At 40.0% G+C, this 26,160-nt stretch overlaps 1 protein-coding gene across 4 annotated transcripts in view; it reads left to right on the forward strand.

The window, feature by feature from the left end:
- macroh2a1 (macroH2A.1 histone) overlaps nt 1-24,468 on the forward strand; it is a 64,080-nt gene extending 39,612 nt beyond the window's left edge. For 2 of the 4 annotated variants that reach the window (XM_068043691.1, XM_068043690.1), the window contains exons 5-9: nt 4,129-4,239; nt 10,420-10,519; nt 19,765-19,854; nt 21,131-21,305; nt 23,794-24,468. In XM_068043691.1, coding sequence (XP_067899792.1) covers nt 4,129-4,239; nt 10,420-10,519; nt 19,765-19,854; nt 21,131-21,305; nt 23,794-23,959 — 642 coding nt within the window. In that variant the 3' untranslated portion in view covers nt 23,960-24,468. Of the gene's footprint in view, nt 1-4,128; nt 4,240-10,419; nt 10,520-11,527; nt 11,619-19,764; nt 19,855-21,130; nt 21,306-23,793 lie in introns of all 4 variants that reach the window. The other 2 variants (XR_010976102.1, XM_068043692.1) reach the window with 2 other exon arrangements.
- Nucleotides 24,469-26,160: the final 1,692 nt, after the last annotated feature.

Consider the following 26,160-nt stretch of genomic DNA (forward strand, 5'->3'; position numbering starts at 1 on the left):
ATAAGTTCCCAGGACCTGATATTCTACATCCCAGAGTATTGAAAGAGGTAGCTATGGAGGTAGTGGATGCATTGGTGATCATCTTCCAAAATTCTCTATATTCTGGAATGGTCCCTGCAGATTGGAAGGTAGCAAATATTACCCCACTGTTTAAGAAGGGAGGGATGTTAGAGAAACTTCCAAGCCTATTTGTGATGAAGACACTGAGACTAGGATAAAAACCAAAAATGCGGGAAATACTCAGGTCTGGCAGCACTTGTGGAGAGAGAAGCAGAGTCGATGTTTCAGGTCAGTGACCTTTCATCAGAACTGGCAAAAGTTAGAAATGTAATAGGTTTTAAGCAAATAAAGCGGGGGTGGGGCAAAAGATACAAAAGGGAAGGTGTTGATAGAGCAGAGGGTCACAGAGAATAACTGACAAGGAGGTCATGTAGCTAAGGCAAAGGGTGTGTTAATGGTGTAGTGAAAGACAAAGCGTTAGTGCAGAGAGGGTGTTACATGACAGAATAATGAACAGCCCTGGCCAAAAGCACAAACATGAAAAAAAAGCAGTGGGCAGGCATCTGGTAAAAAAAATGAATGATGAAACAAAAAATAAAAGAAAAAGAAAAAAGAAAAATTAAAACAAAAAATAAAAAAGGGGGCCAGTTATGCTCCGAAATTATTGAACTCTATGTTCAGTCCGGTAGGCTGTTGCGTGCCTAATTGGTAAATGAGATGCTGTTCCTCGAGCTTGCGTTGATATTCACTGAAACACTGCAGCAAACCCAGGGCAGAGATGTGGGCATGAGAGCAGGGGGTGTGTTGAAATGGTAGGCGACAGGAAGCTCAGGGTCATGTTTTCGGACTGAGTGAAGATGTTCTGCAAAGCAGTCACCCAATCTGCGTTTGGTCTCCCAAATGTAGAGGATGCTTTGGTGAAGATTGTTTATTGCTTGCCACAGAGCTTACTTCTGCTCTCCAAACAACACCCACACGTGGTGCTGGCTGGCTCTTTATATATACAAACTTGAGTACAGTTAACTAATTGACACCCAACACCTGTTCACCTTATTATCTTGAACTACCAGGTATTTATCATCCATTAACAAAACTTCAGACCCTAGCAAGGGAGAGAGAAAACAGGGAACTACGTACCTTTTAGCCTTACATCAGTAGTAGGGAAAATGTTAGAATCTATTCTAAAGGATGTGATAAATGGGCACATGGATAATAATGATCTGATTGGGCATAGTTAACATGGATTTATGAATGAGAAATCATGTTTGATGAACCTGTTAGAGTTTTTTGAGGATGTTACGAACAGAATTGATGTGGGGGAGTTGGTGGAAGTAGTATACTTGGATAAAGTCCGCCACAGGAGGTTGGTTAGCAAAATTAAAGCAGATGGAATAGGAGGAAATATACTGGTATGGGTTAAGGATTGTTTAACAGGCAGAAAACAGAGTAGGAATAAACGGGTCATTTTTGCGTTGGTAGGCGGCGACTAGTGGGGTACCGCAGGGATCAGTGCTTGGGGCCCCAGCTGTTCACATATATATCAATGATTTGGATGTGGGGACCAAATGTAATATTTTAAATAAAAGTAAAAATACTGTGGATGCTGGAAATCTGAAATAATAGGGGTGGCACAGCGGCGCAGTGGTTAGCACCGCAGCCTCACAGCTCCCGGGTTCAGTTCTGGGTACTGCCTGAGCGGAGTTTGCAAGTTCTCCCTGTGACCGCGTGGGTTTCCGCCAGGTGCTCCAGTTTCTTCCCACAGCCAAAGACTTGAGGTTGATAGATAAATTGGCCATTGTAAATTGCCCCTAGTGTAGGTAGGTGGTAGGAGAATGGTGGGGATGCGGTAGGGAATATGGGATTAATGTAGGATTAGTATAAATGGGTGGTTTTGGTCAGCACAGACTTGGTGGGCCGAAGGGCCTGTTTCAATGCTGTATCTCTCTAAATGCTGGAAATACTCAGCAGGTCTGGCAGCAACTGTGAAGAGAGAAGCAGAGCTAATGTTTCAGGTTCGTTAACCTGAAACGTTAACTCTACTTCCCTCTCCACAGATGCTGTCAGACCTGCTGAGTATTTCCAGCCTTTCTTGTTTTTATTTGTAATATTTTAAAGTTTGCAGTTGACACAAAACTAGGTGGGAATGTATGTTGTGAGGAAGATGCAAAGTGGCTTCAAGGGGATTTGGACTGACTTAGTGGACAAGAACGTGGCAGATGGAATATAATGTGGAGAAATGTGAGGAACAGATGTGCAGTGTATTTCTTAAATGGTAAGAGATTAGAAAGTGTAGATATACAAAGGGACCTAGGTGTCCTCGTCAATAAGTCACTGAAAGCTAACATGCAGGTGCAGCAATCAATTAAGAAGGCTAATGGTATCTTAGCCTTTATCGCAAGAGGATTTGAGTACAGGAGTAGTGCAATGAAGGTTCACCAGACTTGTTCCCGGGATGGCGGTATTGTCCTATGAAGAGAGATTGGGGAAACTCGGCATGTATTCCCTAGAGTTTTGAAGAATGAGAGGTAATCTCGTTGAAACCTACAAAATACTTAAAGGGATAGACAGGGTAGATACAGCTAAGATGTTTCCCCTGGTTGGGAAGTCTAGAACCAGGGGACACAATTTCAAAATAAGTGGGAAGCCACTTAGGACGCAGATGAGGAGAAATTTCTTTACTCAGAGGGTTGTGAATTTTTGGAATTCTGTACCCCAGAGGGCTGTGGAAGCTCAGTCATTGAGTATGTTTAAAGCAGAGATTGACAGATTTCTAAATACCAATGACATAAAGGGATATGGGGACAGTGTGGGAAAAAGGCATTGAAGTGGATGATCAACCACCATCGTATTGAATGGTGGAGCAGGCTCGATGGACTGAATAGCCTACACCTGCTCCTATGTTCCTAAATTCCGAAGAATCCACTTAACTGGACAGCAGAGGAGAGTCTTTGGTTGGGGATGGTGTGGTTGGACGTATCAAAGGCTGCCAAGGAAACAAGCTTGGCTGTAATCACAGGACATGCCAGTTGCGACTTTCAGGGCCATTAAGGAGCTGAGCCTGGGACGGACATCTAATTGTAGGTTTTCAGACAGGTAATTGCAGAATAAATGGGCACGGATTTGTGAAACAACAACATGTTCAAGAACTTTGAGAAGAAAGGGAGGTTAGAGTCAGAATTTTGCAAGGATAGATGATCAAGTTATTTACCAGCATTTTTTTAAGCCTGAAATGTGCTACCTCCTTAAAATACATCAATAGAGTGTGTTATTCTTTATATTATACAATTGAAGGTTTTGGGGCAATTTTACACTGTCATTTTGTATGCCAATTGCTAGTGACTCTGTTAACAGTAATTGATGGCAGGTTCCCCCAATCAATCACACCACTTGAAGTGCTGTTAAATTGTGCATTGTGGATTTCAGATTTTGCGTTTTATTTGTTGCACATTTCCATAGAGCAAACTCTTGGTTATATTGGAGGGCAATTTGCAGACCTCGTGCGTAGATTGGAGTGCAGGAGTAATCTGCCCTATTGTATACTATATGTATACTGGAAAAGAAAAGCATACCCCTGCATATATTATCATGTCGTTTCATATCTCTTTCTCCCGATGCCCATATATTCGAATGAAATAACAGCCCTGTTTATAATAGATGAGAGATCCCTTCCCCCATTTGTATTTCAAGGGAATAGCAGACCCCATGTGGAGGCAAGTAGCAGTCCCTATGTATAATGGGGGTAAGTAGCAAACGCCTGTATATATTGGAGGTAAATAGCAGGCCTCTGCTTATATTGGAAGGAGGAACAGCAGATGCCCTCGCTGTTTATTGAAAGAAAATAGAAGATACGCATTGTGTATATTGGAGATGGATAACAGACCTAATGAATATGTATATTGGAGGAGAATAATGTCCCTGGAAATTTATCTTATCACAGATTGTTAGTGCAGTGATATATTTTTACAAGAAGCAGCGAAATGAGCAGAAAACTTTACTGTCACGCAGCATATAGTCAGCACTCTGTATTTTAGTTGGCAGGCTGGAAATTTGAGAATGAAGTAATTCTCTGGGTACATATAAAACACACAACTCTGATTCAAAGTGTAAAAGATTATTTTCTCACTACAGAAGAAGCAAACAGAAGTCAGCAAAGCAGCATCTGCAGATAGTACTACCGAAGGAAATCCAGGGGACACGTTTACCATCCTCTCCACCAAAAGCCTTTTTCTTGGACAAAAGGTACTGATACTCAGTAACATGCAGTCGCGATGCTCTTAGTGAACTTCACAGTTCTTCTTATTCATATATTTCATAGATGTAGGCATGAAAAAGTTATGTTACAGACTAGGTTAAATGCCAAAATACTGCTTTCCCTAACAGGCTGCAATTGTGCTTGTCATGCCAATATATTGTGAAACCTCCTGTACACATGAAAACATAGGAGTCATCCAAAAGGAAAGTTAAGAACATTTCTCTAATTCAAGTTCATTTTCCAATTTTTTAGGAATATTTGGAATGCCATATATATGTACAACAATAATATTCATTGTCAAAGCCCGTTACTCCCGTGATCTCGGAAAAACAGAGTTATATCGTTAAGCATCACTTATCACCTAAGAATTATCTCTGTGTAGGCTTGTAACTGAAGAAACGCAGCTGTTGAACTGCAGCTGGTTTGAAAATGTCTAAACAGCAGTTGTACTAGTTAGCTCATTTTCACTCCTCTTCCTCTGGCTGTATGTGCGGTGTCCAGTATTTAAAAAGACATGTCTTTATGAGAGAAAATAATTTTGTGAGAAAATATCTTCCAGGAGAAATATTTCCCCTACCTTTGAAATCTTAAAAATTGCATTCTTAGAGCTTTGATTATTTTAAATAAGGGTGCATCTATTACTTAAACCTGTGAGGGTGCATAGTCATAGACTGGCACAGCACAGAAGTAGGCCATTTGGCCCATTGCGCCTGTGCTAGGTCTGGTAGAGCTATCCAATTAGTTCCACTCCACTGCTCATTCCTCACAGGTCTGTAAATTGTTTCCCTTAAAGTATTTATCCAGTTTCCTTTTCAAAGTTACTATTGAATCTGCTTCCACTGCTCTTTTCTACTACTTAATCCTGTGAAATTGACAACCAAATATTATTTAAAAATTTCTTAAAACATAATTGGCAGATTATTAGTGACAGAATTACTGATAATTGTTTTTATACCTATAATGATCATAATTAACCAATCCCATTCCTGTAAACTACCTTAAGTCAGACTTGTTAAGGCCATTTGCCACATTTCTTCCTCTCCCTAAACATTTAATTTTTTTTCACTGTCTAAATTACTTAGAGTGGGAGTGATATACAGACACAAATAGTAATTGCAAAATTCTGCAACCTCAAAATGGGAGGAAGCCCTTGTTAGTGCTTAGGTGAGTGGAGCTGCTGTCTGCATCAGTCAGACTGAAGTGTTTAATTGTAAACAGATGGCAGCAGTCTGGATGTCTGGTCTATTCTTTTTATCAGTACAGAGTTAAAAGATTTTCAAAAGAACCTTTGTTTTATTACATGTGGGGAAATGAATTGCACAGGTTGCTGTATGTAGCAACAATGTAGGTTTGCTCTTTATGAATGTCAGACGTGGCTCATTGGGTAGCACCTTTGCCTCTGCATCATGATGTTGTGGGTTCAAGTCCCACTCCAGAGACTTGAGCAAAAAAAATTTAGGCCAACGTTCCTAGTACAGTACTGAGAAAGTGCTGCACTGTTGGAGTTGCCGTTTTTCAGATGAAACATTAAACAAAGGCCTGTCTGCTCTACCAGGTGGATGTCAAAAATTCCACGGCACTGTTTGAAGAAGAGCAGGAAGTTGTCTGCAGTGTCCTGGCCAATATTTATCCCTCAGCCAACAGAACTAAAACACATTATTTGGCCACTATCACATTGCTGTTTGTGGAAGCTTGCTGTGGCAAATTGGCTGCTGTGTTTCCTACCTTACAGCAATGACTACATTTCAAAAGTACTTCATTGGCTGTAAAGTGCTTTGGAATGTCCTGAAAGACGCTGTGTTCTTTTTGAATGCATTTATATATCACTACATGCAGCAACTAGTGCAATTCTTCCCAAACCTTACAGCATTGTTCCTATTGATGATGGCTGAGACTATTCGGACACTCCTGAATTGCTCCCTGCTCCACCTTTCCTGGCATGTGTACATTTTCAATGTAGAATCTGACAGAACCATCCGGCACAGAAAAAGACAATTTGACTAATCGTGTCTGTCATGACTCTTTGCTAGAGCAATCCAAAACTAGTTCTACTGCTTCACTTCATTTCCATTACCTTGTATCTTCCTCTGTTTAAAGTATTAAACCTTCCCTTTGGCAAAATATTCTATGCTCCAACAGCTTGCTGCATAAAGAAATTTCTTTTTGTGCTAGCACTCTTGCTCCTGAATGAGGAGGTGGTGGGTCCAAGCACCGCTCCAGAGGCTTGAGCATGTAAACTAGGCTGATACTTCAGTGGAATGCTGAGGAAGTGCTGCACTATCATTTGAATGAGTGCTTAAACTTAGCCCTGTCTATAAGATATAAAAGTATAATTATAAAAGATGCCACAGCGCAAATTGAAGAAGAGCAGTGGTGTTTAGCTTGGGCACCAGGAGAACTCTGCTGCTCTTTTTTTTTAAGTCTTTTAAAGCTACAATTCCTGAACCAACACTACATAAACAAATTATCTGGTCATTATCTCATTGCTGGTTGTGTGACCTTATTTTCAACAAATTGGCTGCCAGTTTCCTTACATAACAGTGACTATAATTTAAAAAAGTACTTAATTGGCTATGACGCATTGGATTCTGAGGTTATCAAAGACACTATATAAATGCAAGTTCTTCCTTCTTCCTTATCTTCTACTCAATTTTTTAGTTATTGCTTTAAATTGATGGCTCCTTGCTACTGACTCTCCAACCAGAGAACCTAGTCTTGATTCTTTCAATTTTTAAAAACCTCGATTAAATCTCCTAGCCTTCTCCACTTCAGTAGAAATAGTTTCAGGTCTTTTCTCAGAACAATAGTTTCCCATCCCTGATTTCATCCTGATGAATTACTCATGCAGAGACCTAGTAGTAAAGCATTCAATAATTGGGGGTAGCACTGGGGCTTGACCTTTGACCTAGGAATAAAGTTGGTGTCCATTGGAATTTGAGGTCTTATTACTGATCAGTTAAGCCACATTGCATTGAATTGAATTGATTCCATTTATTAAAAAAAGTAATCCTAATTCAATTTTGTTAGACAATTAAACAGCTTTACTGAATTAGTAAAAATGTATTTAAATACTGAGGGGGTGAGTTTTACAGGGTTTCACCTGTTCATTCACTGTATTCATTTTTCTGGGATTTCTGTAGCTCTCCCATCAAAGTTACGATAGGTGAGTGGGAATGCGTCCATGGAAATTCACCCACTGAAGGTTTAAAATTAACTTGTGGAATGGATATACTGAAATGATTTCTAAATGCTTGTGATTACTTTTTGTTGTTTATCTTAAACTTTATAATCTTGGGTCACTGCTTAGTATGCTAATTTGATATAAATTAATAGACAGCTCAGCTGTTGTCAAAGGAGTATGATCTGATCACTCTATGATTCACTGGTAAACATTTGTAGAATTTTTTTTTTACTAATCATTTTTTTAAATGAGTATTCCTCAGTGGAGACCTTATTCCCCCACTTCATCGTCTTTCCTCCTTGAATGCTGCTTTATGGTGCAGTGGGTGCTGGTCGCCCTCCTTTACCATCCAAGGGGCCACTCTCAATGCATGAGTCTAGGTACTGAGTGCCAGTGGCCTGATTAGCAATGAGAGAATGACAGCCATGTCCAATCCTACCCTCGCCTGCTAGTCACAAAGACAAATTTTCAGCAGTGATTAACTACAGCAACGTTAGCTCATATCCTTTCCCTCCCCTCTCAGGCCTTTGAGACTCAAAGGCTGATTGTAGAATGCATAGGAGCACTGATGAACTGTCCACGGACTGGTGAGGTATTAGCTCGCGCTCCATAATCTCCCTCATGATGCTTCTCTGATTTTGATCTTGATGGCCTGGGAAAACACTAAACCAAGACCAAGTAACATCCCACATGGAGGTACGGAAAAACATCTCGGTAATTTTCCAAGGACTATGCTACTGGTTAATGCTGCCCATGTGACCTGTCATCCTTAAAAATAAAGTAATTTGATGTATTTTTTTCCATGCAAGTTGCTTTAAATGATCAAGACCAACAATAATGAACAGTGAGTAGAATTACATAAAAGTTAATACGTGGAAGCAGGCCATTTGGCCGAGCCAATATGTGTCCGTGTTTCTCCTCCACTTGAAGAGTTGCCTTAAGCCCGTCATCCTGACCTGTTCTCATTTCCCTTAATTCCCTTTTCTTTCAACTACCTATTCTTAAATGTTGATGTGATCTCTGCTTCAATCACTAACTCTGCTGGTGCATTCTTTAGCCTCAAAACTCTCGACATATGTTTTTCTATTTTAAACCTCTCGTATTCAGTATTATATTTAATTCCCTTGATCTGAACTCTCATCCATTGGAAACAGTTTTTTAAACTACTTTGCCTCACCCTTCATAATTTTAAACTTCGCTCTCAGATCATCTCATCTCCTCTATTCCAACAAAAACAGCCCCAATCTGTCAAGTCGACTTTTGTATTTGAGGCTGCTCATACCAAGCAGCATCTTAGTGAATCTGTGAGATATACTATTTATTACCTTAACATCTCTCCTATGGTATGGAGCTTAAAACTTCACACACTACTCCAGTTGTGGTCCTAAGGTTTTATATAGATTTGCCATTACATCTAGAGGCCCCAGTGGATGCTCTGCTGACCATTTTTCTCTCATTCCCTCCTCCTGTAGTCAGAGGTTAAAGTTACCTTAGGTTATAAGCAGGGAGTATTAAAGTACCCTCCATAAATATGTTAGTACTAGCATGGCTCCCATGTTCTGTTCTGTAGTTTCCATTTTTTCTCCAGCTTTTCTGTTTGGCTTTTCCTTTATCTACACCAACATGACTGCACCAAGAAACGTAAATATCACAAGGTAATAAAAGCAAAATACTGCAGATGCTGGAAACCTGAAATAAAAACAAGAAATGCTGGAAATACTCAGCAGGTCTGGCAGCATCTGTGAAGAGAGAAGCAGAGTTAACGTTTCAGGTCAGTGACCCTTCATCAGAACACTGACCTGAGGCGTTAACGCTGCTTCTCTCTCCATAGATGCTGCCAGACCTGCTGAGTATTTCCTGCATTTCTTGTTTTAATTTAATATCACAAGGTAATTGTTTCTATAACATTCCATGCTTTAACTCATGAGCGGACACAATTTATTACTCAAGTTGCTCTTCCTTACCCAGTCATTTGCTCCTTGTTGTTTTTCTTCTCCACTCTGTTCTTCTCTCCCTCTTCTGCAGTTTCCTTCTTGCACTCCCTGCTCCCCGCAATTGTTTTTATATGCTATGTCCTTATTTCTCTCTTGCCTTCTACATAATTCCTGTCTGACTGTTTTGACTACTTACCACATGTCTGCCATTCTGTCCTGTCTTCTGAACAACTTTTTGTTCTGTTCTTGGTATAATTAATAGGTTTTGTATGGTAGTGGAGGCTAGGATATCCCCTCTTCCTGGCTTTCCTAATGAGAACAGGATCAGCAGACACTGATGGAAGCAGATCATTTGGAAGAGGATCATAGAGTTGAAAGATAACACAAGGGCAGATTGAGGTGGAAAATCATGGGAGAGGCCACACTTGATGGTCAGAATGCATAAAACAATCATCTAGTGTTAGATAATTTACCACAGCAAAGCAGCTGAGATCGGGGATGGGAAGGTATCAAAGTCACATTCCGCCCCTCTATAACAACCACGAGTTACATCCTTGCATGCTGCCTACCATGCCATCTTGTCATGCATTCAGAAGAAGTTCCTTTTCCCCAAGGTTACTCCATTGTGACCAAACTTGCCTCTTATTTTGTCGTAGGATAATTGGATTTAACCAATATTACTTATGCGTTAATTTACACCCAGTAGTGATGGCTTGCAAATGCTGAAGATGACTAGGAAGTGCAGAATGAAATCCCTAAATTAAGCTATAGATATCCATGGTGTCATACAGGCCAGAGATCCCAGTTCAAAACCAGCTACAAGAGGGCCACCAGGACTAACTGAACTGTACCATAGTAAAGCAGTAAATGTCTTCAGGAATGGAGGATAGGGGAGAAATTGGAGAGAGATTAACACAAAAAAGACTGTTTTTATTTTGTTCTGTGTTTCCAAAGAGCTTGCTGTCCTTTATCTCTGCTTCTGTGATTTGCTTTTTCCCCTGTTGTTTTTCCCTTCTACCGTGTTACTGTTGTATCAATGCTTTTCCTTGCAGTTACACCTCATTCACAGTGAACTCAGTAACATAGCAAGCTTCGAGGTGGAGGCCATTATCAATCCTACCAGTGCTGACATTGAGCTAAAAGATGACCTAGGTAAATAAAATGTGACATTGCAGGTAACGTTGGCTGAGAGCATTATGGAATTTAAAATGCATAACAGATTCTGGGTGCTGAATGAGACAGTAATTTTTATTTAGTTCTCACTGGGAGATTTTTAAATGTTGACAGTGAGTAATTTTCCATAATTCACCCCAGTTCATCGTTACCTGTCATTCTGGGTGGGATCCACCATGCTTTAAAAAATCTTCCTCATGGTGTAAGCAAAGTATTTAAAACATTAAGAAAAGTATTTTCAAAACGTGCAGTTAATAAAAATATTCCTTAAAGACTGCTCCCCTAAATCATTAAAGAGGCAATGGCTTCACCAAAAAGTGTTTAGCTAACATTTTTACTTTAGGGACATAGAACATATGCCTTCCATAAGATATGCCATCCATCATTGCTATAACAATGAGTTCCAGTATGAGTTTTGTTGTTGTCATAAACTGCTTTTGTAAAGAAATGAATACAAAGGTTTGGCAAAACACTTTTTCAGGCAGACCAGCTCACTTTTATAATAATGTTCAAAATATAAAAATGAAAGATCAACAAACTAACACAAAAAGCACACATTTATAATGATATTTTTGCAAACCAAATTCAGGTTTCATCACTGCCTTATATATGCAAATCCCAATGTTTGCCTCCATTGTTTGACTGGGATAAGAAGATTCAAAAAATGTAACTTTGCTTGACCTGGGGTGTAAAGATCTTTTAAAAATGGTTTACAAACATTTGTGATAATGTGTTGATGATGAGTTGGAGCAGGGGAAGCAGATCCTGACTTTGAGGCCCGTGTTGGATCTGACTCAATTTGATGGTCATTTTAGCTGATCATCAAGTTAAGTTTTCAGTCTGAAAAGTCTCTGAATTGCTTGCTCCATACAGATTTAAATTGATGTTGTTTGCAGGGGCCCCCTCTAAAAGACTGCCAATGTTCCAGTCTGTCAGTTTTTTTTTCTAGCATGGTTGATGTTCTGTATGTTTGTTTGCCTGTTATAGTTACAAGTTGTACAGGCTGACATTGCAACAATTGACAGTGATGTTATCGTTCACCCTACGAACTCCGACCTCTACACTGGTGGGGAAGTAGGTAATGAAAAATTCTGTGCAGTGAGTGCATGTCAATCAGTGGCAAACTCCGTTCTGCTTGGCTATTTAGATTGGTACTTCCTGCTTCCAGCAACTTGTTGAGTTTAGCTAATTGAACTGTCTGGTGTAGTCCAAAGGTTTTAATTTCTTTAAGAATAAATTCCCTTTTCCTTTTGCTGGTGATCAAGTTGTTAATGGTTGGGGCAAAATATCTGCGCACCTCCAGAGCTTGGGTTTCAATTCAACTTGGGCTGATGGAATGAAAGTCTTCCCTTTCTGCAGGCTCTAAAAGCCTAGCATGGAATGATTTTGTGCAGTTTCAACCCATTTATTAGCGGGTGTGAGCCTTAGTGCCAAAGTACCTAGAATTACAGACCAATTACTCATTTTCCACCTTGCAGAATACAATTGGTTTGCTTTATTTTGAGACTGGAATGCCTCATTTAAATTAACAAATAAATCTTATTAGGAGCAGACCTGGAGCTTCCTGTTCTGTGATTGTATTTTGCTGGAAGGATGAAATGAGCTACCAACTGAATCAAAAATTAACATTCTTTTTAATTTTTAAATAATGCACTGGTAAAGGTACTATTTGATATTGTTTCCACTGAGGTTCCAGACCCAGCAGAAGCCCAGATAGCATCTTTACTGTAATTACACTGAGTTGCTGTGATTTGTAGGCAGTGTAGCTAATGGTGGTGCATAGTGACCATAAAAAAAATTAAAATATGTTTGAAATTTAATCCTTCTGCTGGATATACTCATTTATTTTTGCGCTGATCAAAGTGAATCAGTTCCACTTTTTGCACACATTGTCAGCATCAAGCACTTCTGGGCCAGATATAGCACGGATTAAATACAGAGTGTCTACCCTGCTCGAACAATATACTTTCACCCTAACCTCAGAAGAGCATCCTTTCTGTATCAGCATGTCTTTTCCACCTTCCACATCAGCTGACCTCCTTAAGTGCTAATTTAATGCCAGCCTGTGGAATAAAGGTTTTGTGCTGTACACACTCCTTGGAACTTTTGTTTTAAAATGTGGCCAATGTTGGCAAAGCATATGTTGTGCATTCCTGGAAATGGTGGCGGTGGGCCTTCTTGAACCATTGCTGTACTTGTGAAGACATTCCCACAATTCACGTGGGTGAGGAGGAGGGGCGGAACTTTCAGGATTTTGACCCCGAGGTGATGAAGAAACAGCAATATAAAATGATGGTTTAATTTTTACATGTTGGTGGTCCCATGGCATTACTGCTCTTGTCCTTCATGGTAGTACAGCGTGCAGGGTTTGGAGATGTAGTCAAAGTCAGCCTGGTGAGTTTTTGCATTGCAATCTGTAGATTATAGGTACTGCAGCCACATTGTGTCAGTGGTGGAGGAGGTAGATATTGAATCCAAAGTGGGATACCAATTAAATAGGCTGTTTTATCCTGGATGGTGTTGAACTTCTTGAGTCTTGTGGCTGCACCTATCCAAACAAGTGGTGAATATTTTGTCACATGCCTGACTTAAACTTTGCAGATGGCAGAGTGTGTTTGAGAGATCAGAAGGCGAGCCACTCGTCACAGAGTATCCAGCCTCTGCTCTGCTCTTGCAGTTAGAGTGTTGATATAACTGATTAATAGTGGTCTCCAAGATGTTGACAATGGAATGCTATTGAAGGTCCTGAGGAGATGGTTGGGAATTTTTTTTTTGTTGAAGATGACCTTTGCTTACCACTTATGTAGCACAAGGGTTGCCTGCCACTTCTTATTCTGCTGTAGGCTGGGATAGGCTATATATTGAATATTCATTATCGAGCGAGTTGTGAGTGAAGCTGAATATTGAAACCATCAGTGAACAACCCCACTCCTGACTTTATGATGGAAGGAAGATCATTGATGAAGCAGCTGAAGATGGTAGAACCCAGGCTGCTGTCCTGAGCAACTTTCACAGAGCCATCCTGTGACTGATGATTGCTCTCCGACAAACATATGCATCCGCCTCCCTGTGCATCAGGTGCGACTCCAGCCACTGGAGGGGTTTCCTCTTTTATCACCATTAAACTGGCTTGAGACTGCCCAAACTTCTTTCATATAGGGCTGTTAACAGCTGGCAGAGATTCAGCATTAGATTCTCTCTTGGCTTTCAGAAGTGTATGGACAATATTTCTTTTTCTACAATTGTCTCTTTTCTACTTCTGAAGCTGGTGTCTTTTGTTCACGGTATAGTTTCATGGAAACTGGCAGCTCTGTAGGACTTTTCCTAAGTGGCAATTTTCAAGTTTGAGTCTCAGATAGCGAGTGATGGCAGACAACTTGACCATGAAGAAATTATAGCTGAATCCAAAGCTGTTCATGCCAAATGTTCACACATGTACTCTTCTTTCCAATATGAAGTCTTTGAATAATGATTGGGGGAGAGAATCCTGTCTCTGTTCTCCCCCAGGCACAGAATGGTCTTGGAGTTTCACAGAATTGCTGTTCTGAAAGAATCTGTAGACTTTTTCTGTGTCTACCAGTCCCATCAGGGGTAATGTAGAGACATTCCAGTGCCACTTTAGTGTACCATCTCTCTGTGCTTCATTCACTTCATAGAAGGCTAAGAAAGAAGGAAACTGTGGAAGAATGAAATAGAGATGGTCTATGCAAACATCAAGTGACCAGAAATTGGTATTGTCTTGGAATTTTTCCTGCAACAGTTAAGATTCCTTTTGCTCCTTTAAAAGAAAAATAGTAAATGTTTTTCCTGTATAGTTTTCATTTCGACATGGTTTAGTTGTTGTGTGCTGTCTGGTTGATATACTTCCACTTATCAGAAATTTTCATGTTTGGATTTTCCAGTTGCAGCAAAAAGAGCAAGTAGGCAGATGACCCATTTCCAGTCCTGTACTTGAAGTAGGTGCCAAGAACTTCCTAAGAGCAACTCTTGAGATTTTATTTCCCCCTCTGGTGTATTATTTCCCTCCCTTCTATGGATGTGCTTGGTGTCAGTTTGGCATTTCCCCACATCTACAAAGAAAAGTTCCAAAATTTAGCATGTGAAGAATTCTGGACATGATCAAGAATGCTACCGCTCCTTGCCAGAGCAAGTTGCAACTTCAGTATTTGTGCCACATTTTTAAGTGCTTGCAATATGGAGCTTGCACTGGAGGTATCTCCTTAAACGCATTGGAAAATCAGAGTGTCATTTTTCTGATCCACAATGACAAAGAACTTGTTCAGTCTCAATTTTTGATCGGCAATTTTGTTAGGCAATCATGCAGCTTTCAGAGAACTCCACAAGCACAAATTGTCAGGGTGGCGTGGGGGTAGGGACGTGCGCTGATCTCCCTGCTAACATTGCAGAACCACGAATGTTTTTAAAAAATAAGGTCCTGTAAATATAAGCAGAATGTCATTTGGTGATTTATCTCATTTAAAAGGAAATTCCTATTTCATTTTGACAAATATACTCATTGAATATGGTCACACTGCAAAACTGTGTTTGTAATTTGCTTTCTCTGCTTCTTACAGAGAAGCAAATAACATTGAACTTCTGAGCACCTCAGACATATTCCTAAAAACTGCATGGGCTCATGATAATGCATCTTTTCATACTAATTATTTCTTTCCTAGTGAAAAATATTTTTGTTTTTTTATTGCTATTAAAACTTGCAGCATTTTTAAAGTTTCGATCCCAAATATAAATACTTTTAGCTTAATGTACATCAACACTGTTACTTTTTTGCCTCTTGACTCAATAACATGAGGTGCTCAGAGGGTTACCGTCAGTCCGCACTTAGTAAAAATGAGCTTGTGGCTGTACTTTATTACATGAAGTGCTGCATATTATAATTAAAGTAATTTCTAATGAATGTAGAATGTTTGAATTATATTGGATGATGTAGCAAGCTGAATGGGTGGAACATAAGTAAGAATAGCTTGTAAAATCATCAGTAAGATTGTCCATTTGGAGAAGAAGGGATCATAAGAGCAAAAAAATTTAAAATGTTTCCATATTTTCAAAGTTGTTAAGGGGGTTTGTTACTTGAATGAGTTTTAAAAGTTTCCCACCAATAGATTAGACAGCAACAGCTTTGAATTTGTTTTGGGGGCTACTTATGAAATATTCATTGAATGTTGAGATTTGTTGTGATGAAAGAGTATGGAATTTGAATGGTGCTTTTTATTTTTTACACCAGGGTTGTCATGATTTGTTTGGAGTATTAAACTTGATTTTGAAGATTTCTGATGTTTCCTCAGGCCACCATATTACCCTAGTTCTCATAGTTCCATGTCCCAGAGACAGCATGCATACCCGCCTGCCCCAATAATAAACACGAGTCTGAATAGAATCACCATGGCTTATACTGAATTTCAGCATAAGGCTTGTGTTTCAGCTGTTGTATGATCAGAGTATTTACAACTCTCTTGATGCAGCAGTGCTGAAAATTAAAAAAAAAATTAACTAAAGTACCCAGCAGGCAACTGCAGGATTGATGGTGTGTGTTTCAATGATAGTCTATTCCACAATCTGATCTGTAGTTTCCTGCCGATGCGGGTCTTGCTCATCAGAGGGGACTTCAAGCTATTTTCGAGTCATCATTATATCTAGCTAACAGGCATCTACTTACTCTACAGTCACTGTAGAGGCTAAATTACCATAGAGGCCAGAGTTGGTTGTCAGATACATTAAAGACAGATCTAAATTGTAATCTACCAGTAAGGTTAATAACTGCATTCAGTGAGCCAAATGCATCTAACAATCAGAACTATCCGGCAACTCAATTTTCAAATTGTTTGGCTGTGCTTTTTTGGGGGATTAGTTTTAATAGTGTGAGCAGTTAGGGAGGGGCATATTGTAAACTTCATTTGCCGCAAGTAATCCCAGCTGGCAACAAGAAATTAAAAGGGAGCATAATAACTTAAAATGTTTGTGGTTACAGTTGTGATAGATTCTTCATCAGAAAATTCCAGGACCAGGTTCAGTAAATTTCAGGTCTCTAGACTTATCATGGAAGGTAAAGATAACCTTTGGCTCCTTTTCTCCACAACCAACTATCTCCTTAAACCCATCTATCCTACCCTGTCCACCCTCACCTCCACAACAAGTGCAGGAAAAGTAAGACTTCTTTGTCACTATGGTTGAGACCATGTGTTCAGCTGCCTCTGCTGCATCCCCCCTTCCCAAAGGCCCCTGCTGCCCTTGCCCTGAAACCGCATATTTTTCTCAATTCTCTCCTTTCTATCTGTCATGGCCGCCGAACTCAATTTTTGTCTGAGACCCACCTTGTCCCCATTCCCACTAAACTGCTGACTACCTAATTTCCCTTCCTGACCCCATTCTCATTAACAAGGTAAATGATTCCCTCTCCTAAGGTACTGACCCCCTCCACTTCAAAAACATAGTCATCAGTCACTTTAATCCTGGAAAACAACCACCCCATCTCTTATCTCCCTCTCCGAAGTCCATGAACGTGTTTTCATTTTTCAAATATGAGCCCATCTGTCCCTCAACTACATGTTTAAATCGCTTCAATCATGTTTCTGTCTTATCACTGAAATGGCCCTAATCAAAGGCATTAATGATATCGCCTGTCATTGCGACCACTATCCTTCTTTATTCTTCATGACCACTCTGCAGCCTTTGACAGTCAGCCTTCAATGCCTCTCCTCCACTGCCTTTGTTTGGTTCTGCTCTTAACTATCTATCGTTAGCCAGAGCATCTCTAGCCATGGTTTCTCTTCTCGCCTACACAATGTTATCTCTGGATTCCCCCAAGAATATAGTCTTCACCTCCTCTTCATCTACATGCTGCCTTTTAGCAACATCATCCAAAGACATGGGTTGGGTTCACTGTACACTGACAACATAGAGCTCTACTTCTCCACCACCTCTCAAACCCTCCACTGCCTCTGTGCTCTCAGATGCTTGTCCAACATCCAGTCCTGGATGAATTGCAATTACTTTCAGTAAAACATTGGGAAGACCAAAGCCATCATCTTTGGCCACCCTCCATAATCTCCACACCCTTGCCACTGATTCCATACCCTTCCCTGGCCACTGTCTCAGGTTGAACTAGACCATTTTAACTTTGGTGTCTTATTTATCTGAGTGCTGAGCTTCCCACCCCATATCCTGTTCATCATATAAACTGCTAACTTCCATCTCCGTAACATAACATGCCTCCACCCTTATCTAAGTCCATCTGTTGCCAAAATGCCCATACATTCCTTTGTCACCTCCAGACTATTCCAGCACTCTTCTGACTGGCCTCTTATTTATATCCTCCATAAACTTCAGCTCATCTAAATCTCTGCTGGACTGTATCCTACCCCACACCAAGTTCCATTCACACTCTCATCAGCTTGCAGTCCTCAGATTTAAAATTTTATTCTAATTTTCAAATCCTTTCATAGCCTCACCCCTCCCTATCTCTCCAACTCTATGAACATTTGACAACTCTGCATTCCTCCAACTCTGGTCTCTTGTGCATCCCTTTGCTCCACCTTTGGCAGCCCTGCCTTCAGCTGCCCAGGCCCTAAGCTTTGGAATTACTTCCCTAACCCTCTCCTTAAAACCCACCCCTTTGAGCATGCTTTTAATCACCCCTTCTAATATCGCCTTTGGCTCAGTATCCTTTTTTGTCCGATTACACTTCTGTGTAGCACTTTGGGACATTTTTCTTTTTAAAGGTGTTCTATAAATGCAGGTTTTTGTTGTACACTATCAAAAATATCAGTAAAATCCAACTGAAGCTCTCCTAGTGTATCTTATTAAAGCATTATAATTAAATTCTGTATTCAGTTGTGGAGTTTGGAGTTACTTTAGCATAAATTGAGTTTTGTGTAGAGAATGATAGAATATTTGGAGCCCAACTGAGATGGTCATTCTGGCATATTGTTGGAATACTGTAGAGGAAGCTTTACTCTGTATCAAACCCATGCTGTACTTGACTTGGTAGTGCTTGATACTAGCACTAGGTGCAACGGTGAATAGGTGTTCCCTAATACTGACATGCCTGTCCTTAATAAGCACAGAATTTCCTAATTTTATTTTGCAAAAGACAGTAAGGTTGATGATGTGATATAAAAGAGGTGGGAGGTAATCAACCCACACTGGAGCATAAAACTGATGTTGTAGAAACCACCCGATTTTCCTTTTCTTTCAAGTGGAATGATAATTGTCCAGTTTCTGTAATGACCACCTGATCTGCCATGCTTGTTTTATACTCCACCGGAAAGTTTAAAAAATACCCATCATGGACTTTTGAAGATTGAGTCTTTTGAAGGAGTAGCACAGCCAGTGACATTTGAAGTGACTTAGTCTAGGTCTTCAGCAGATCTCTCTAGTAGAAGCAGCTTTCTAGATAAAATGGTTGCTCATCAAAAAAGTTGATCAAATCCTGCAGATTGCAGTAAATCTACCTATTGCAGCATTTCCTAGTGAATTTTTTAAAGAATATTTTTGTGAGGTTCCTAAAATTTGAACTTATTTTCAGTTCAATTCTAATTCAGACAAAAGTAACTGACTAGGAATAAGTTACCCATAGCGATTGGTGGTTACAGAAGAATTGTCACTTGACCTGAATTAGAATTCCATTTAAAGGAATGCCAATGTACACGATCCTATTATGGGCTAATCTTGAGTATTAATCTGTAAAGTACACTTTTTGTATCATTTAAGAACTCTTATGTACAAGTTGAATCTCAAAGGCAAGAAATGCTGGAAGGTGAGGATTGCAAATGGATGTTCACATGCTGATTGGTTGGTTAGTCACCATGGAAGGAGATTTTTTTGCCCTTCAATTTTTTAAATGGTGTATTTCTTTCCAACAGGTGAATAGTTAAAGATGTCAATTGACGTGTAGTCCACATTTAAAGATATGATGTGATGCATTAACTTAAATATTTATTTTACATCATCCATAACTCCTCCACATAAGATATTTGCACCACAGCCTCTGATAAAATATATTTATGGATTACTACCTGGTAAATTTGTATAAAATAAACCCCTGTGACATGCCCTTACCATCTTTCTAGAAGATTCTCATTAGCTGGCAAACTCTAGCAAGTTTTTTTCTCAAATCATTACAACCCTTATAGTGCATATCTGTACAGTATCTGCTCTTCTGTTTCTGCTCCAGTACCACTGTTGTAAATTCTAACTTCAACCTTTAGGAAATGCTTTGGAGAAGAAGGGTGGCAAGGAGTTTACTGAGGCAGTTAACGATCTGCGCAAGAAGAATGGTCCCTTGGATACAGCAGGAGGTATAATCATTTGATGCTCTTTGTAGGAGTGATCCAAGGGAAAGTACATTTCTTTATTAAATTTCTTTAAAATATGCATGGAATTAAATTCCACTATGTGTAAGGAATGCACCATAGCTGTCTGGTATACTCAAGGTATAAATAAACTTCACTGATCGGTGACGGATGGCACTCTTTTGTGAGGATGACAATAACTGAATAGGATTTTACAGCATCAAAATAATTAAACTGCATGAATCTGGACTTAGAGGGCACCAGCGTTTGTAAAGTCAATTTTCTTCTGGTTACCAACTTCTTTCTAATCTACATAAAAAAAAATGCCCTTGTGTGTTCAAAGGAAATGATTTGTATTCCATGAAAGCCAAAGATTTTAGGGGGAGTGGTCAGGTGACATACTTTCAGACAAAGCTCATGCTTGTCTGCTTGGAGTGTGCAGGAGCAGCCAAGAAATAACTCCTCCAATTTTCTGTCCCTTCTTGGCTTTCCACTGCAAGGAGATGTTGGGACTGAGATCTCAGCAATGTGGGGATTACAGACATGATCACATATTCTGCCACCCTAAGATATCACATGCAGTAATTAGTACCATTCTGTTACAAAAATATTTCCTCTTCAATTAGCTAAAGCTTGTCAGCAGACTTAATAGATTAGTGTTATACAATTTACAACATTTTGTGCTTTGTCTGTTCTTCAGTTCCAAGTATGCAACATTCACATAAATGTCAACCAAATCAGAATAATAAATTATTGAAAGGTTCTTTTTTGGTCATTCTTAAATTTCCCCTTCAAGCTGCTGATTCAGGCTGGAGTATAGCACTGGCAGTGTTCTAGTGTCTTACACAAGTGAGCTTTCTTCATGTGTGAACCTAGAGAGTGAATTTGGCATGCTATTTGACTGCTGACTGAGATGAGTCCTACTCTTACCCAACATCCATGCATGCATGCTTTCTGGCATGGTTACTGGGCAGTAGTCAGGCACTTCAAGCTTGACTTTTTTTTTTGTCAGCTCTCTTCTATAACTTGAAGATGCTGAGGCCATTTGCATTATCCTCCTTGCTACCTGACAGAAATCAGCTAACTCAGGACACACAAAGGATTAAATCTGGGACCTTCTGGTATCTAAGGATCACAGCATGTGCATCTATCCACTAGGGTTAGTCCCTGCAGTTTTTCTTTATTAGGTTTTATGTTCTTATGTTTGAGAATAAGTATGTACTGATTTGATTAGAAGTATAGCATCTCTGTTGAAATATATTCTATGATTCTTGCTTGCTAGCTGTGCTCAGTTCGGGCCATGGACTGCCAGCCAAATTCGTTATCCATTGCAATAGCCCTGGCTGGGGGTCAGACAAGTGTGAGGAGCTCCTGGAGAAAACAGTGAAGAATTGTCTGGCACTGGCAGATGAGAAGAAGCTGAAATCTATTGCCTTTCCTTCAATTGGCAGTGGCAGGTAGGAAACATTACTTCATCCTGCAGAATGCAAAGCGATATTATTTAAAATAGGAATTATTTCAATAATTTTTGTATAAGTTTTCAATAAGTGCTATTGACGTATCTGTACGTACGATGCAATATGCCTATTTTTGTAAATGGAATTCAAATGATGCTAAAACCTATATAATTATTTGTTCTTAATAAGAATGATGTATGTTCACATTTCCTGCCCATCACATAATTATAGGCTTATTTATTTGAACCAAATTTCATTCAACTGATTGCTACAAGAAATTTGTAATCTTTTTGTAAAAAAATTACTGAGGAACTCTCTCCCAACAGAAGTACTTAATTAACCAGGACTCAGATTATCTGTAACCTATGACTTAAAAAAAAGTCTTTACATTCACACTGAGCAACAAAAAAGACATTCCAAGTATTCACTTTGCAGCATAAAGAGCAGTTAAAGTCTGACTGATCTCATTCTGCTTAGTTCCTTCATTAGATAGTGAGAGAATCGTGGCTTTATTCACTTAGCTTCAAACCTAAAAAACACATAGTTTAAATACAGATTTACCTTAACAGCCCTTGAATGATTCTGAATTCTGAGTCCCATTTCTGCTTTGAGTAGGCCATTACATAGTGATATAATTGCCTTCAAATGAAATATCACCGGTTTGGAGGCTCTATAATAAAGGGCAATCCTCCACATAATCTTTTGTCAACTAACCATTTAGAGTGGAAGAATTAAATCTCTCTCCATCTCTAGCTCTTTATTGTCACATAGGTCATGCATCTCCTGTTGCACAGTGGCCAAGAGGTTGGCTGCTCCAATGGAGATGATGAATAACATACCTTCTGTTTTTTTCTTTCTATGGCAAAGAAGTATGTGTTAAAGAACTCTGTGGAGCAGGAACCTAGAAACTATCTTTCCATTCTTTGGTCTTATGCATTTGTGCACCAACGACACAAGTTTACTGAAGCACTAAAACTTGTTTTAAAAATTGTATTTACAAGAATTGCTTTTTAAGTAGAACACCATTTGTATACTGTAAATGCACGATACCAAGGGGGTGAAACTGGACTTTGTAGATAGCACAAAATAGGCGCTAGTGAATCGACAGCTCACTTTACACCACACTTGGGCCGGAATTTTATGGTGGGTGGGAGGCCCTGCCCACCAGCCGAAAATTCAGGGCAAGCCCGCCTCTGCCGGGCCTGGGGAGCCACGCCGGGATTTCCCCCCACCCCACCTCAGGCCCTTAATTGGCCTTGGGCGGGACTTCCAACTTCCTGAGTTACCAAGTCCTGCCTAATGAAGCTGTCGGCCAATCAGTGGGCCAGCAGCTCTTAGTCCCAGCTGCACCACTGGAAACGGTGGCCACTGCTGGGACTACACCCAACCATAGCCAGCAAGGTGAAGGATGGCCCTGGAATGAAGGTGGGTTATTGGGGCCTCACCGGGAACAATTAGCCAGGCCTTGAAGAGGCAAGGGAGGTCGGTTGGGGGTGGATGGAGGAGTATTGTGCAATGGGGGTGGTTGGGGCTTCGGGGGCAGCCCTTCGTTGGTCACACGCTGATTGACACTTAAAAAAAAAAGAGTATATAAACATCCACTGGAAATCATCAAACATATGCACAAAAACAGGCCATTTAGCTCACTGTGCCTATGCTGGTGCTAGCTATTTAACTGGAGCTGTCTAATCTAATCCCGTTTCCCATATCAACAGCAACAACAACTTTGATATTATTTGATAGCTGTTCTCTTCAAATACTTACCAATTCTTTTTATATGGTATTTGCATCAAAAACCACTTTGGGAAAACAGCCTTTGTTTTAATAACCCTCTATGTGCAAATAATTCTTTGAGCTGCCACTTTGTTCTTTAATGATCATCTGAACCCTAAATAAAGTCTGTTTTCCCCTTCATTACAAAGAAAAAGTTTTTTGTGAGTTACCCTCTCAAAGCTTTTAGTCGTCTTCAAAATCTCTATTAAATCCCCCTTAAGTTTCAGTGCTCTAATGGAAAAACACCCAGTTTTTCAAGCGCTCCCATTTCGTGGTTCTTAATGCCTTCCTCGACTGGTTTGGCCAGAACTCTACCCAATTCTCTGACTGTAGTCAACCAAATGCAATGTACAAATTCAACATCGCTTCCTTGTTTTCTATTCAGCATTTCGATGTAGAAAACAAGAATCACACTGGCCTTTTATCGCTTTTTCTATTTCCAGCTCTGCCTTACATTCCTGTGCCCCGACATCTCTCATTTCCTCCATTCTGTTATGAATGTTGGGGGTGAAATTAGTCCATGTTAGCAGAGTGAAATGGGCTTGTAGTGAATCAGCAACCTGTTACGCACTGCGCCAGTTTTTTTTTTTCTTTTTCATTGGCTTGGAAAATATTGCCAAGATTTTTAATTTCAAACCAAGTAACGCTGTCAGTGAGACTGGGAAAGAGTCTCCAGCAATAGTACATTGCTAACCAATTGTTAATTTCTTCACAGAAATGGGTTTCCCAAGCAGAGTGCTGCACAGCTGATCCTGAAGGCCATTTCCAGCTACTTTGTTTCTACAATGTCATCCTCAATCAAAACTGTCTACTTTGTTCTTTTTGATAGTGAAAGTATAGGGATTTATGTCCAGGAGATGGCAAAACTGGATGCTAATTAAAGATGTCAACTCCACATGAAGAATTCCTTGATATTGTGATGCACCCCACTTTTTTTTAGTAAAGTTATTAAAACAGCAAAGGGCAGGCAGTTCAAAGGAATCTTTTACTTAGCATTTGTTTCTTAATTTTACAATGGCACTGACATTTGGCTTGAAAACGGATTATGCACTGTTATCAGAAAGTCACTAGAATTCATTGTAATTTAGTATATATTTTGTAGTTTTTAATTTGCATCAGAAAAAGAAACGAAAGGATTGCTCGTAGTCCAATGTTGCCAGTTTGGACATTTTTAAATCTTAACTGCGGGAGATGAGAGGTACATTTTGTAACTCTGTTGTGGTACATTGATGTGCACCAAAGTAACTCTTTGAAAACACATGGTGCTACAAAACTGTATTTTGTTTACATTACAGCTAATCGCCACAAATGGTTGTCAAGAGTTATGATGAAATGGAGTTTGTCATTTGTTTATTAAATTGTTGGACTGTGGTGGCACATCTGTCTTTTATATATTTGTGGTGATATCATCTTCTTTTGTTTAAAATCAGTTACTATTTAACATACAACACAAGGCGAAAGTGATACAAAAACAAAATATTGTAGGTGGTGGAAATCTGAAATCACGGAAAATGCTGGAATTATATTTGTGGAGAGAGAAACGGAGTTAACGTTTCAGGTCGATGACCTTTCATCAGAATTCAGAACAAATGATGAAATTGGCAGAGCTGGTCAATGGTGATCTTGGAGAGCCACAGCTGTTGCACGCACAGCTCCTCGGAGAGCTCCTGTTAGGACAGGAAAGGTTTGTACACATTTGGAGGGCAGTCCCTAGTGGCCTTCCGCCCTCTGTCATACTGCCTGATTTTCCTAGCCTGGGCATGCTGGTGGTGCAACATCACTTCCATTATGATGGTATAGAGTTTATTCCCATGCGGAAAGCTATCCCTTACCCAAAGTCAATCTGAGTGCAGGTTTGGGGAAGTCGTGTTCCAAAATTGTTTTCTGGGAAGACTGGAAGACACTGCAGTAAAATTAATTTACACACAATATACAGTGCAGAAACAGGCCATTTTCCTGTCTAACTCTATCAGCATAACCCTCTATTCCCTTCTCTCTCATATGCTTACCTAGCCTTCCTTTAAATGCATCGATTCCATTCACCTCAACTACACCCTGTAGTAGCAAGTTCCATGGTCTCACCAGTGGGTGAAGAAGTTTCTTCAGAATTCTCTAATTAATTTCTTGATGACTGTTAAATTGGTAGCTCTAGTTTTGCTCTTTTCCACACGTAGAACCAGTCTCTGTGTTGTCTTCATCAAAAGCTTTCATGATCTTAAAGAGCTCTATTCGGTAACCTTCAACCTTCCCCTTTCAAGAGAAAACGACACTCAGGCTGTTCATGTCCTGACAGGTATAACCTAACAGTTCTGATGGTATCCTTGTAAATCTTTTTTTGCACACTCGCCCATGCCTCTATATCCTTTTTACAACATGGCACAATACTCCTCAAGTGTAGTTTAACGTAACGTCGCTACTTCTCAATCCTATTGTTTAATAAAGTCATAAAAAAGCAAAGCAATCTCTGGGGTTCATTTCTAAAGGGATAGAAATGGGAAGTCAGGAGCGGAGAGTGTAAAGCAGACTGGGAGAATTATGAAGCAAACTGAGACTGGAGCAGTGTGAAGCAGACCAGGATCGGAGGAGCAGTGTGTAGCAGGTTGGGAGCAGAATGAAGCAGACTGGGATTGGAGCAGTGTGAGGCAGGTCGGGATCACTATAACACAGTTCGTGAGCAGTGTGAAGCAGACAGGGATCACTATTACGCAGGTCGGGACCAGTGTGAAGCAGATTGGGAGCATCTGATTGGTGAGCAGTTGGTGAGTCCTTTTTTTTAAGTAGTAAGTTTAATAGTCTAATAAATAGAGACATGGCAGGGCAGCCAGACCAGTGGAGTGTACATCCTGCACTGTGTGGAAACTCCAAGATGCCTTTCGTGCCCTGGACAACAACATATGCAGGATGTGTCGGCAGCTGCAGTAGCTTGAGCTCCAGGTTTTGGAGTTTGAGCAGCAACTGGCATCGCTGCAGCGCATTCATGAGGCTGAGAGTTTCATGAATAGCATGTTTATAGATGTAGTCACTCTGCAGCTTAAGAGTATGCAGGTAGAAAAGAAATGGGTGACCACCAGGCATGTAGTGC

Source organism: Heterodontus francisci, chromosome 12 (genome assembly GCF_036365525.1).
Source record: "Heterodontus francisci isolate sHetFra1 chromosome 12, sHetFra1.hap1, whole genome shotgun sequence".
NCBI classification, from domain to species: Eukaryota; Metazoa; Chordata; class Chondrichthyes; order Heterodontiformes; family Heterodontidae; genus Heterodontus; species Heterodontus francisci.